The 13,611-nt window shown below is 40.2% G+C and overlaps 1 protein-coding gene across 4 annotated transcripts in view; it reads right to left on the reverse strand.

The window, feature by feature from the left end:
* Positions 1-13,262, reverse strand: part of SLC7A6 (solute carrier family 7 member 6) — a 31,986-nt gene extending 18,724 nt beyond the window's left edge. Inside the window, exons 1-5 of one of the 4 annotated variants that reach the window (XM_082769684.1) lie at positions 13,107-13,258; positions 12,128-12,199; positions 6,882-7,454; positions 3,136-3,261; positions 1,216-1,360 (exon numbers count right to left, since the gene is read on the reverse strand). In XM_082769684.1, coding sequence (XP_082625810.1) covers positions 1,216-1,360; positions 3,136-3,261; positions 6,882-7,413 — 803 coding nt within the window. In that variant the 5' untranslated portion in view covers positions 7,414-7,454; positions 12,128-12,199; positions 13,107-13,258. Of the gene's footprint in view, positions 1-1,215; positions 1,361-3,135; positions 3,262-6,881; positions 7,455-9,238; positions 9,279-12,127; positions 12,200-13,106 lie in introns of those variants that run through there. The other 3 variants (XM_082769683.1, XM_082769682.1, XM_082769681.1) reach the window with 3 other exon arrangements.
* Between the last annotated feature and the right edge of the window lie 349 nt (positions 13,263-13,611).

The raw sequence follows: 13,611 nt of genomic DNA on the forward strand, positions 1-13,611 counted from the left end.
TCTCTTTCCCAGGCTGAAGATCACTGCCTGTTCAGTTTTTCCTCATGGAAAAGCCATCAATTTCTTCTGTGGAAACAGTAAAGTCCTCCTCCCCCTATCACCACCACCATCACCCCCAACAAATAAACCTGTAAATTTGTAATACGGAGTTCTGGACAATTTCAAATTTAACCTGTGGATTACAGCTTTGACAGGACAAGCATGAGGAGACTATGGATCAATGGGAGAAAGCGGTGTTTTTGAAAATATTTCCACCGAAGTCTGGAATATTTCATTATTCCCAAAAATACAAGAGTAACGTAGAAAGCTGGAATTTGAACTTCACTGTTACGAAGAATGAAGGTTGTGTAAGGAACTAATGCTTATAAATAGCAAATGGGAACGGGAAGCCCTTTCTGCAGAGAAAACAAACAAGCAAACATTTTAAGGACTAAATGACTGATGCAAACAACATGTATGTATATCTTCTGATTACAAGTACAACAAACCTTTACACGGCAATCAGAGGGAAAACCATCAACCTGAAATTCAGTCTGACTAAAAATTGCTATTTTTGGAGTGAAAAATACTTGAATTTTATCTTTTTAATAGACAACCATACTGGTTAAATAAATGTATAACACAGAAGAAAATGCTAAAGCCAAATCATAGGGGAGAATTAAAAAAACACTCTCTTCCATCCTTTATCTTTCTCTTGTAGCAATCTGAGCTGTTGCTTATAATAGGGAGCAAAAATAATCAAATGGGATTCTATTTTTAACATAAAGGTGTCTGCTTACAGGCTCACTACTGAAGAAGATAAGTGTAGTCAGTCACACTTTTACAGCATAAATTCATGGAAAAGATAACCTTCTTAAATATGAGACATCAGAGTTATTCCACTGATAAGCACTTCACGGACACTTATGGAAATGCTACACTGCAATATTAACACCTTTTGCAATGGGTAGTACGCAATAACTTGAACTGAAAGCTTATCAAGCACTGAACATGGCATCCTGCAATCAGCTAGACTCGTCTATTCTTACAACTTTTTTGAATCTCTTAATGAAATTTAAAGCTATTAATTCTTGACTGGTGATTGTTCATGGCCTTGCCATCTGAGTATGGAGTACTTTTAATTATTTCTGTGTAGGTTCAGAACTCATTAGCAAAAGACAAAGACAAAATGAGCAACTGGGAACTATCCAGGTTCAGAAAGCTCACATCTTTTACCTTTCTGGGTTTTTGATCTCTTCAGTTACAAAATTGAGCGTATCCCAACCAGAGTAAGAGAACAATGCAGAATAGAGCGCGAGGGAAATGTCCCCAATATCAAAAGAGGATCCTTCAAAAGAGTTCTCGAAGTGCGATGAATATCCTGTATGTGGAGGAGACACAATGAAATACAGGAAAATAAAACAGAGCAAGTAATTCTTTCCAGTGTGACACACAAACACAAGAACCCAGAAGCCTTAAATCCTACAAAGCTGCTTATTAATCCCTTTTTCTGTTTCTGCTCTGTGCTTCAGCCATGACAATAAGCATAGTACTTAAACTACTAAAAGTTACGCTCTCTGGATGATACTGATCTACCTAAACACCTTTGCGCCAATAATGGCACAAAAATTTAGGAACATTAAGTTCAGACTGAGCTACAAACAGCTGGCAGCGACTATACTCATGCTAAGGATGGTTTTGAGTAACATTCATGAAATAATCCTTTCATTCCTGCTATATATCCTTCTAAATTTTCAATCATTTAGCTTATGCATAGAAAAAAGATTACAGAGGATTTTAGGTAACTACGACTAAATACATATAAAAGCAGGTATCTAAGTTTTAGCTACCAAAAATAGATAATAAACAGAACATAAAGTATTGTTGAGATTAAATTTTGACAAGCTAGGAGGGAAAGTATTTTTTACACTGGTATTTGTGAGAATGTATGTTATCTTTTGACTACCAGTAAGTCAACCTGTTGACTTCCAGCAGGTCAAAACATACTCATCGTGGCAGTTTTATACATTCAGTTTATTTTACATAAGGTGACTTATTAAGCAATTCGAAAACGTGCCCTGCGCTATGCATCCTGAAATGTTTAGACTTCATCAAAGCTGAACAGGCAAGTATTTGAGGCCTCTAGCCTATCTTTTCATCTTTCTCTTCCCTGCTTTCTATCCTAACTGGACATTGCTATTCCCTTGGCACAGATGTAGGCAGAGTAACTGCTGACTCAGGAACAGAGAAGGGTGACACTGTCAAGGAAGTAGGCAGGGAAACAAGCTCAGTATCTAGAAAACAAGAGATGGGGCAGACATGCTGAGGGATGAACGCTGGCAAGGTGCTCACGTATGCATGTTCTTGTTCCATTCACAGTAATTACTTTGTTCGTGGACTTTCAACAATAACTGCTTAGAGCAAAGGACACAAATTGCCAGATAGACAGGAAAAAAAAAAAAGCGTGGCAGCTTTGAAAGCAGGATAATTTTTATTTTTAAACTAGCACACCAATAAATCCTCCCCATAGGAAAGGGTAAGAATAAAACTTAGAATTCTGAACTCTTCTCCTTGAACGTGAAGGCACAATGCCTAACACACAAAATCCTCAATGACAGCAACTTCCTAATTTTCAAAAGCTGTAACAGAGCTCAGGATTTGAGGGGGAAGAAAAAAAAGGGAGGGGGGGGCAGCTCCTGTTACACAAATCTGCTTACACCTTCTTAAAAATCTATTTTTACTTTAGGTTCAATCACTTTCAGACCTGCACAAAATTCATTTTGCAAAAACAACGCTCAGTTGACCTTAGAGATTTCTTTCATAGGAATTTACAGCTTTCTCCTCACATGTCTTATTTTGCTAGCACTGTGTTCTGCTGCTTTCATTTCCCTTATTATTCCATACTCTGGGCAATAAATTGCACAACATGGCTGAGCAATCACTTTTCTTTTACTTAGCTCAAAGTCAACTGAGATAGGATTGCTACCTGTGATATAAAATCAGGATAATACTTAACATTAATGATTTCATGGTGGCTGTATTATGCTTGTACTGAGACATCTGATAACACATATAAAGAGGTGTTTTACAGTCTCTAGACCACTGTTTCAGTTTAACTGATAAGTACAAACCTTTGCTTTAAGTTTAGATGCTTACCCTGGCATATTTTAACAAGTCCAGTTACGATGATGGCAATAAGAGCAGCAACTTTAGCGTAAGTAAATATATCCTGCACTCGTGTTCCCCATTTAACGTAGGCACAGTTTATAAATGTTAGAAGACCTAGAGGGAAAGTGTGTGTGTGTGGGGGGGGGGTGGAAAAGAAAAAAAAAAAAAGAGAAAAATTAGAAGACAATTGGAACAATATTCAATTTAATTCATTTTTCAGAGATTTTCTACGATAATCCTAATGCGCACTTACCTGTTACACTAATAGTTTGGTTAACCTAAGCAGTGTCACGGTACACTGGTAGTGAAAACTGGTTCAAACAGAACAGCAGGAAATTGATACGCTAAAGGCTCATAATACATACCATTTCAAAAGAGGGAAGGAAAGACCTCCCCCACATCAGTGGTCCTCTGATTACAAGAACATTTTCTCATGTTACTCCTCAACAGATGCATTCTGCAGCTATACCAAAGCTAAAGAAACTATTATAATGAAACTATTAGGTTCAATTTACCAATACTGTTCTGCTAAATGAAAGATTACCTAGAAATCCCTTTAGGTAAACATTTTAAATAATGCTTTAAAAGGTTTTTTCCTCTTCCTTGTTAGTCTGGGGATCAGTTCAACATCCACAGATGATTTAGAATACTGCACAGGGTCCCAAACAACTCATTATTCTTGTCCAGTTTGGTTATACTGTATTAACACGAGGCTAGAACGGATCTGACCAGACAACATGGCCTAAATCTAACGCAACATTATGGCAGGGGTTTGGAACTAGATGTTCCTTTAATTTCAACCCAAACCATGCTAGGATTCTATGATTTTTAAAAATTGGTGGTAAGTAACGTGTATTTAAAGTACATTCCTCCCTCTAGCCCCAAATAGATCAGTGTCAGACCTATTTCACAAGACTGAAATGGGAACTGAAGGGAGACTACCAGATTTCACAAGCATTTGCCTAATGTGCTGACTAAACTTACTCATATGATCAACTTCCCCTAGAAAGACTTTTCAAGCTGCTGTTCAAATACAGTGTTCCTGTGACTCTCAACACTTTGCATTATCAAGTGGAGAGGCAGCCAGACAATCTTTGCCTGTACTCAAATACTGAATATTCACCAGGATTCCGTACCTTCAGCATCATTTATTCTATAAAACACTTAGTGAAGGAATATTTCTCTTATCCAGATTATCATTACAGTATTGATTTCAACCCCAAAGCTTAACTATTTTCTCCAATTCTCAATGCTTCCACTAGCTAGTGAAAGTGTGGTTATCTTGCACTGTAGTTTTCATTTCTGTACAAGTTTCTTGTACTATGTATTATTAAAATGCATACACAAAAATTCAACTTGAGTAAGAAGATATTAGCAAATCAAAATTAAATGAAGAGACGTGATGAATTATTTCCTCTCCCATAATCCAAGAAAAATGCGATACTATTAAGATATAAATGCACTTAACACAGTTACCAAAAAAAAAAAGAGTAATCATTTAAACCATAACAAAAGGAAGGTAATGATCTCGTTACTGCTACTAGCATACTAGAAAATCTGGCCAAGTCGAACGGCTGAACAAGATTCCACAGACCTTGGCAAGATGAGGGGAACAAAAACAGTTGTATCAAATTTCAAAAGTCAGGACTGCCAGCTCCCAAAGAACCCTCGGGAAAAAAACAACTCTGCATGGTCTCTGCTGTTCAGTGGTAATGACTGGTATTATCCATGGAGTAGTTGCTCACAGGGTGTATCTGAACATTAAAATAATTTTAAGCAACTTTCAATTGGGAGCAACTGTTATTAACTCTTACTTCACTGAGTTAGTGTTTGGTCTCCAGGTGAAATGCTATGCTGTCTCTGGTATCTTTAAAAATGATATCAACAAAAGAAGACAAACAAGAATCTGAACAAGCAATGTCTTCTCTCTTACTGAAATTATACTTTCATGTTTCCCTCAATTTTTTAGAATATCAAATTAAAATATAAATTTAATATTAATCCTCAAAAATTACATAATTTAGCTTCTTGAAGTTGCTGAGAACTCCCAAGTTTAGGTCTGCAGTGCCAGGTGCTACCCGTTTCCAAAATGAATGACAAAGCCGTGCTGTCTAACACCAAGATGGATCTCACGTAAGATCTAGTATTATCACTACAGTTAAAAACAAACAAAAAAATAGAACACCACAACAATCCCGGGTTTGGTATATAAGCTATACCTAACCAGTGTTCAGGTTTCCACTCCCAGCAGCTTCATTAATAAAGTTTTAACTTTATCCATGGGTGAGGACTGACACAGCCCTGCCAGGGAGAAGTGTAGGTTTTAGCAGCAACAGCTACATGAAGTTGAAGAGCAGGGGTGATTCTCAGCACTGAAGCCTAAAGAGGGCAGAACAGGCATTTAAACCACAAAACAAACTGTTGAAGTCAGTCTTTCATCCCCATGGTGGTGACCTTGCCTCCACTTAGGAAAAAAAAAAAAAAAAGTGCTAAATTTCCTCTATTAGCAACAAACCAGGACACCTTGGGACAGTATCTGGTTAAGGAATGTGAACATGATGTTACAGGTCCCTCATTTCTGCCCTGAAGCTGTCACAACAAAATGTGATCCACATTTGGGACGGGGGGAGGAGAGGAAAGGAGTAGAGCTGAGTAAGCTCACACATATTTTTGGAAGAAGTCTGTGATTGTTCTCCCCACTACTTGGACCCTTTTGCCCACATTAGTGCTTTCCCAACAATAACAAATTAATCCACAAAATTGAAAGGGGAGCTATAGTGTTTACAACTAATTATAGAGGTCAAATATTTGAAGCACACACAGACAACTGCACAAGGAACATTACAACTACTTTACAGGCTCCCTGTTGCCTCAGAAAGGAGGCAAGCAGGAGCAGCACATCGCCCTTCTGTAGCATGTTGATGGAAGTAAGAAAACTCAAGTGCCCTATTAGCTTTATAATAAGAACTCCTCAAGTTGACAGTGTGGGCAGGCTCCACAGCACATGGTGAGACTGCACAGTACCTGACGAAGGACTACCTTGTAGACTTGCTGAAAGATATTTTTGACTGTGTACTGGGAAATAAAAATACGTATAGAAATACTCTCGATAGAAATACCTAAAATCAAGACACACACAGCACAATCATAGATTTTCATTCTTTCAATGCAGAACAGTCCTGATTTGAAGGACACGGACAGTTTGATGTTGTTCCTCTTTGTTGACAGCCCAAGGAGGTATCTGATCACAAACATTTCCTCCTCAAAACTCTTCACAACAGGTACAGCTTCATGGTGGTATTGCTAATCATAAGCATGAAGAATAATCTTGACCTAATGATCTCCTGAAACGCTACGAGAGTAATTACTTCATGTCTACGTTGAGGAGTTATTGAAAAATAAGTTACAGCAGAATTCATAGCATAAGAGCCGTTCTGCAACAACTCTTAGACTACACCAAGAGTACCTTGGGGTTTGATTTAATCTACCTCTCTGAAGGAAAACCAACTTTTTTCTTTGTTTTTCCCATGTTAAGTCAACTTGGAAGAGTTAAACACTGTTTTGCTTCTGAATGAGAAAATATCAGTTCACAGACTAATACTTTTACATTATTCATCAACTGGAAGTTGTTGTTTTCCTTACTGTAACTCAAATTGTTTCAGTATGTAACAAAATAAAGCTCAACTGTAAAAAAAATAAAAAAAATAGCATAGTAAGTTTCAAGAAATACTTACATTCACAAGCAGCTGCTATGAGCCGACAAGCAATGTACGGAGGATCACAAGATGGGAAGAAAGGTTGAACTATGTAGTTAGCAAAGGTGATTGCAATAACGGCCTGGCTCGTTGGCTCAACAATTAGGAGTGAGGTCCACAAACGAATAAAAGCAATGAAGCTCCCAAAAGACTCCAAGATGTATGCATAGCTGGCTCCAGACTTTGTAATAGTGGTTCCAAGTTCAGCATAGCAGAGAGCTCCAAAGACTGAAAAGATCCCTCCAATTGCCCAAATTACTAGAGACAATCCATAAGATTTGCTGTAGATGAGAACTCCTTTGGGAGAGACAAAGATACCTGAACCAATCATGTTGCCTACTATAAGGCTTATCCCATTTATCAGAGATATTTCTTTCTTCAGTTGCATTGTATTTTGGTTTCCATCCTGCATTTCAGAGTTGTCATTGGGATCGGTCTTGTCTGATTTATTGATGGGGCTGTATTCAGCCAGTGAGCTATGAGACTTAGCACAATCTGTCCTTTCTCCCATTGTGGAAAGGCTATGAATTCTCCACGACTCCAAATCACAATCTAAAGCAAAACAGACAGATGAAATCATTATAAATTTTTTTATCCTATAACTTTATCATCAAGGCTTCTTTTCACCTTTTACCCTATGTGAAACCCTCTTTTGTTATTTCATGTTTTTCCACAAAGGGAAATCCATGCATAGTTAAACAAATAAACAAAAAACCTATATACAGACAGTATTAAACAAATTCTAGTATAACTTAAAGAAAGGAATTTCTGCCTTTCAGAAAAACAGAGGGGGGAAAAAAGGTAGAAGAACAGAATTTGGGAACTGTAAGGTTGAAAAGGACAAAAGAACAGACAGAACCAAAATGAGGTAACAAAAAAGAAAAAGCATTTTAAGACCAAGCTGGAAGTTTGAAGCATGAACATAGGTTTACTGCAGTACTAACAAACTAATCAAATCATTATTCCTCCACAGGTAAGTTATGAGTGATCCGGTAACATGACTGCATGTTCTATTAACACACTGTGGACTCTTAACCAAGGGCAATACGAAGACGTACTTACTCCAAAATCCCCTTCATCTAACTGCTGGTTTATATTTCATAACACAGTTTGACTTCCCACCCATCTCCTCCAAGAAACTCTGTTCCCATTTCCCACTGTCTCATTTCTTGGCATTATCTAAGAGTGCAAGCTGTCCATGAAAAAACACAGTAGTTCCAGTCCAAATTTCTCCACTAGTGACTGTATTTAGGAGTACCTAAGAGAACAGAAGCAAAGCAAACATTCTCCTTTGCTTCAGAATTGACTTTTTGGAAAAGAACCACCTGCTTCTCAAGGGTCCAGGAAGTTCTCCCATGCCTCTCAAAAAGTTACTGCTAATAACATTTACTAGTACAAGAATACATTGATAATTAGCAGTAATTCTGGATGAGGCACATTATGTAGTGTATATTATATTATTATATAGTGTATATTATAAGAAATCTATTCACAGAGCAGTCTTATATGGAAACCAACCTACACTGCAAACTCATTAAACCTCCAGCGTATGCTTCAGCCATTTATGATAGAACAGTATGCAATTAATGTATCTCTGCATCTAGTAACATACAAACACACAAAGTTTTGTTCATGCATTTAGAAGAACACTCTCCTGGATGGAAAACTTAATAATCATACTCCTCCTTTATTAATTAGCTGACATCCGTATACTGCAGTATAGGAAACCTGGCTTGACATTGCCTAACTTCAATAGTTTTTAATATCTTAAAAGGATAAAGGTTATTTTCAACCAATAGAAAAGTATCTTCTACAGAAATGGCACACAAATCATTTACCAAACCATATGACATCATTTACCTCCAACTCCTATGAATGTTTTAGCTTTTTTCATACTGAAATAGAGACTGTGTTCTTTTAAATAATATGAGATCCTCAATCCATTTAGCTGAATGCCTTCTGATTTATTTTCCCCTCAGTATTTCAGAAAAAACACACTCTAAAGATGTTTAGCAAGTATGTATTTTATCAAGTTTATACATGAGCCAACATCTTATCTCGTGTCATATCACGTGCCCTCAAATTTCACACTTCTAGTCGGACTAAAACTTTCAAACTTTCTAGAAACTGCTATTTCTGAGCTTAACTGGAGTGCTATAATGAGGCATCTCCACCTGAATTAAAGTAATTAGCAGAGAGGGATCCACACAGTTTTCACAGATGAGCGTGCCCCAAACTGCAAGGAAAAATGAAAGCAAGTTCAGCTCCCCAGTTGTTGCCGGTCCTCCTTGTTATTTACTCTTCTACTTGGTTACTCTCCGTACCTACCCACCTACCTTCCACAGCTTCCGCCAAACGCATTCACAACCACAGGCTGATTGTTTTTCTGTTACTGGTGTAACAGTCAAGCCTTCAAAAAGCCATGTGGCCTGTAAACCGGTGAGATTATTTGGTTTGCTTTAAAAGAGAAGGTTCAGTTATAACTGTGTAACGCAAATTATTAGTATCATAACCAAATACAAATCTGACTCAATCATCAGAAAGTATAAATGTGTAAAACAGCAAGGCGAGTAATCAAAGCAGGTGTCTTGATGACTAACTTGACCAGAAGCAGATTTAACAAGCACTTGTCACCAGCAAAAATAGCATTTCACTTGAGGCTTTTCATTTCTGCTTTGACTCACACAGGACACTAGCTGCGAATGTATTCCCGAAGGCAAATCACTGAAGAAATCCTGGTGGGAAAAATAAAAGTACTATAGCTATTGTTACGGTATCTGACTGCTATTTTGAAAATATTCCAGTCATCACCAAGCTATCCAGCTGGAGAATAAAATCAAGTATTATGTTAAGAATTGACTCACTGATATAAGATCTCATTTTGGTGATAAGTGCACAGCTTTATGGTTTCTTACACCACATACCCTAATCATCACTCTCATATCTTCCCGGAATACCTTTCACAGTACAACTTGTTCAGGAGCACAGACACTACTCTGAATTCTCAGACATTCTGAGGATTTGATTCAAATGCGTCCATCTCAATTAGCAGCACATGACTGCAGTTCTATACAGTTTTGTTACTGATGACCTTGACAGTTGTTTGTCCTATTTTACCCTACCCATGAAGGAGCAACCACAATATCCTCCCAGTTTTACATACTTTTCCCCCCAGTACTCCCTTTCCCTCTCTCCCTCTCTGAATCTGCTTTTGTTATTCCCAGCTTTGGGTCTCTGCCAACAAAAACTCAGGTTTTCATGAAGGTGTGCACAACAGCTCACTCAGGATTTGGCATTTCATTCTCTTCTCTAACCTTGCTTGTTTTAGCCTTAAAGCCTTCAGGGCAGGAATTGCTTATTTGCCTGAGTCACATGTCTCATTGCACTACCTCTATGACAGAAACAGAACTACTGGCAGGGTTTTTGTTTGTTTGTTTTGTTTTCTTCTACAAATACTTCACTTAACTGGAACTAAAACCACCTAAAAGGAAGAGAGAGGGCAGAAGAAACTGGAGAAAACTGAAGTTACATCAAGATTTGAAACTTTAAAAACAACTACAGAAAAATTGAATCCATGATTCTGGCAAAAGGCTGATGGTTTTGTGCAAACAGAAGATAGTTTTGGAAGTGAAGAACCAGGGAGGAATAGCATAATATCTTTTAACATGCAACAATTCTGAAATATTCCAGCTCAAAACAGTTAGAACTCTAATGCTGCCAAAGCCCTGCCATAGGACTGCTAAGGCTAATGCGAGCTTATGACTTCACACAAGCTAACACGTGTGTTTCCTCATCACTCACCCTTGTGCAATACAAAGTCTTAACCTCTTGTTTTTGCTGATGGTTGCAGCTGTGAGGAATCTTTTTGCTGATATGCATAGGATTTCTACTGAAATGACACTGCTGTTGATATAGACAGCTTCAGTATAAGACCGGGACAGAGTGACCTGAAGCTAAGATCACTTCATTGTCTCACCAAAAATACTGATAAGGTCTACAACGCATTGCCCACATACCAAAGGAACTAATGAAAGTTAATATGCGCTTATAATGAAATACTAACACTGCATTACAAGGTGGCCTTCCTTTAGAAGAGGGAAAGAGGAAGATTCCCTCTCCCTTCCTCAGCAAGGACAGCAGCTGGTCTGGCATTTGTTCAGCAGGGACTGAACCTGTGAGCAGATGTCAAATACCAAATACTCACATACAATACCTGCTCATTAGCAGAAATTTCCAGTATTCCTGCCTCTGTCTTCTGCAGTAGTCTTGTCTGCATGCAGCAACCCTTGTTATAACACAACCTTACATAAATACTTTGACTATTCACTTATCCCAGCTGTAAAACTCCTTTTTCTTAACGATTGGTCCTTTGAGTAAGAGTCAAGACTGCCCTACACAGGCAAACAGCATAAATGTCTTCAGGGAGTTAAGCACCAACAGAGCAAAGGTTGGAAGTCCCAGAAATGCCTATTCCTTGCAGTGTATGTATTTAGGCACCTCATAGTCTAACAATTTAGATAGGAAAGGTTTAGTCTGTCTAGTATGGCTCTTGTTTCTGGTGAGAGAAAAATCACTTCCCTGTCACACATGGTTAGCAGACAGGAAGTCCTTGCACCAAAAGCAGTTCCCAATGCAAAGATTTAACCTGTTCAGCCAAGTCTTGCATGCTCCCCTATGCAAATCATCTTTATCACTGTAAAAAACAGCATAAACCTTTGATCAAATAAAACTGCCTGTAACATCCATTTGTAAGAAAGGTTGAGGTGTGTTTATCATATGAACAGATATGAAAGAGAAGTTTCTAGGTCAATTATCCACTTCACCTTCTATCAGTGATGGCAGTAAATCCTGACTGTACGCACGTGGGACACACCTGCACAGGAGAAATTCAGCAACACTGCACACATGTTCTGACAAATCCTGAAAAAGGCTTCAAACATTATATGAGTGAAAACTCACAACCTGCTCACAAGCAGGTATCCTTGTACATCTTGGATACGTACATCTTAGCAACTTGTACATATCCTATGTACATCTTAGCGACTTTTCAAAATTTACTGAAGTACTACTAATCCTAGTCAAATCCACCTCAGTAATAGACTTTAAGCCAAGTTACTTTGAAGGTAGGGAACTTGTACTAGCTACAAGTGGAAAATAACATGCTACTATGTCCCTCAAACACTTCTAGTTTATATTTCCAAGGGAAAAATTAGAATTAAGCTTACAAGTAGGGACTTTCTGGTAAACTGTCTTCAGATAGAAGCGAGCACTCAAGGCAGCTACAACTGGAGAAAGATCTAGAGAAACACACAGAATCAGCCTCAGGTAAAGCCAGGCCATGACTGAGTCTGTTTGAATCATTTATCTGATTTTTATGGTGGTGCACAAAAGTGGAAACCTCTCAAAACAGGGAGAGTACAGTCAGATGGCACACAACTACGCATCTACACATACATACTCTTTAGCTGTAACTTAGTCACCTAAGGCATTTCTTAATGCACGCCTTAAAGCACTTTTCTTCAAAAATAATAGTTTCAAAAATAATAACAATAATCACACAAACAATCAAACCCAGTACCTTACACATGCTTGCCCGGAGGCATTACACTATGACACCTAAGTTCCTGTGGCGGCTGGCTGCAGAGCAGCCATTATCACATGTGCCTGTCCCAAAAACACCCTATTCTGACCCAACCTGAGCTCCGAGCCCGGTGTTCGCCTGCAGCGAGACGAAATATAAAAATAAAACAAATAAAACCAACTCAGGGCTCGGCAAAGCCACCCCGGGGGCTGCCCACGGCTGGCGTGACGAGCCCGGCTCGGGGCCGCTTTGTCCCGGTCGCTCCTTCCTCCCCCAGCAGTTGTTTTTTTGATAAAATAAGACAAATTCTTTTTTTTTTTTTCTTTTTTTTTTTTTCCTTCTTCCCGCGGCCACGCGCCTCAGGGCAGAGGCGCCTCATGACAGAGGCGCCGGCCGGCTCCGGAACCGGAGGCCAGGCGGAGCTGAGGGCGCCCCTCACACACACGCACACCCCTCAGGTGCTGCCGTTAAAAATAATAATAATAAATAATAACAAGAAACACAGGGCAGCTTCCCACCACCGCACACCTGCAGCCGACCGCGGGTGCTGCCGGCGAGGCCCCCACCCTCACCGCGCTGCCTCCCAAGGCGGGAGGGAGCCGGCGCCTCCCCACCGTGCCTACCCCGGGGGTCTCCCGGCTCGTCCCCCGCCGGCTCCGGGCGGCTGTAGCGGTGCTGCTGCCCCCGTTACCTCCTCTCCTGATGGCCCCGCTGCGGCGTGCCCCGGGGATGCTCGCTCCTTGCCACACTCCGCTTGATGGCGGCCGCTCCGCCCCGCGGCCCCGCGCCCTCCGCCGCCGCCGCCTTCCTCCCCTCCCCGGCAGGAAACCGCGGCTGCTTCCCTCCCTCCTCGCCTCGCCTCCCCTCGCCTCGCCTCGCCCGGGGGAGCCGCCGGAGGGCCCGGCCTCCCCCTCCGACCCCTCCGGGATTGCTTCAGCAGCGCCGCGCCCTGCGGCTGAGGAGCGTGGCGAGCCCTCCTCGCCCCCGCGCGAAATGGGCGACGGCTTCTCCTTGCCTCGGGGCTGGAAGCCATCCTTCCTTCCCCTCAGGCGCAAGATGGAGAAGAGGTTTAGGGCTGACGGTGTGAAAGCGGTGCTTTTTGCAAACCCCGGGGCTCGCTGGAGGAGC

Source organism: Aythya marila, assembly GCF_965140915.1.
Source record: "Aythya marila genome assembly, chromosome: 12".
In the NCBI taxonomy this organism is placed as follows: Eukaryota; Metazoa; Chordata; class Aves; order Anseriformes; family Anatidae; genus Aythya; species Aythya marila.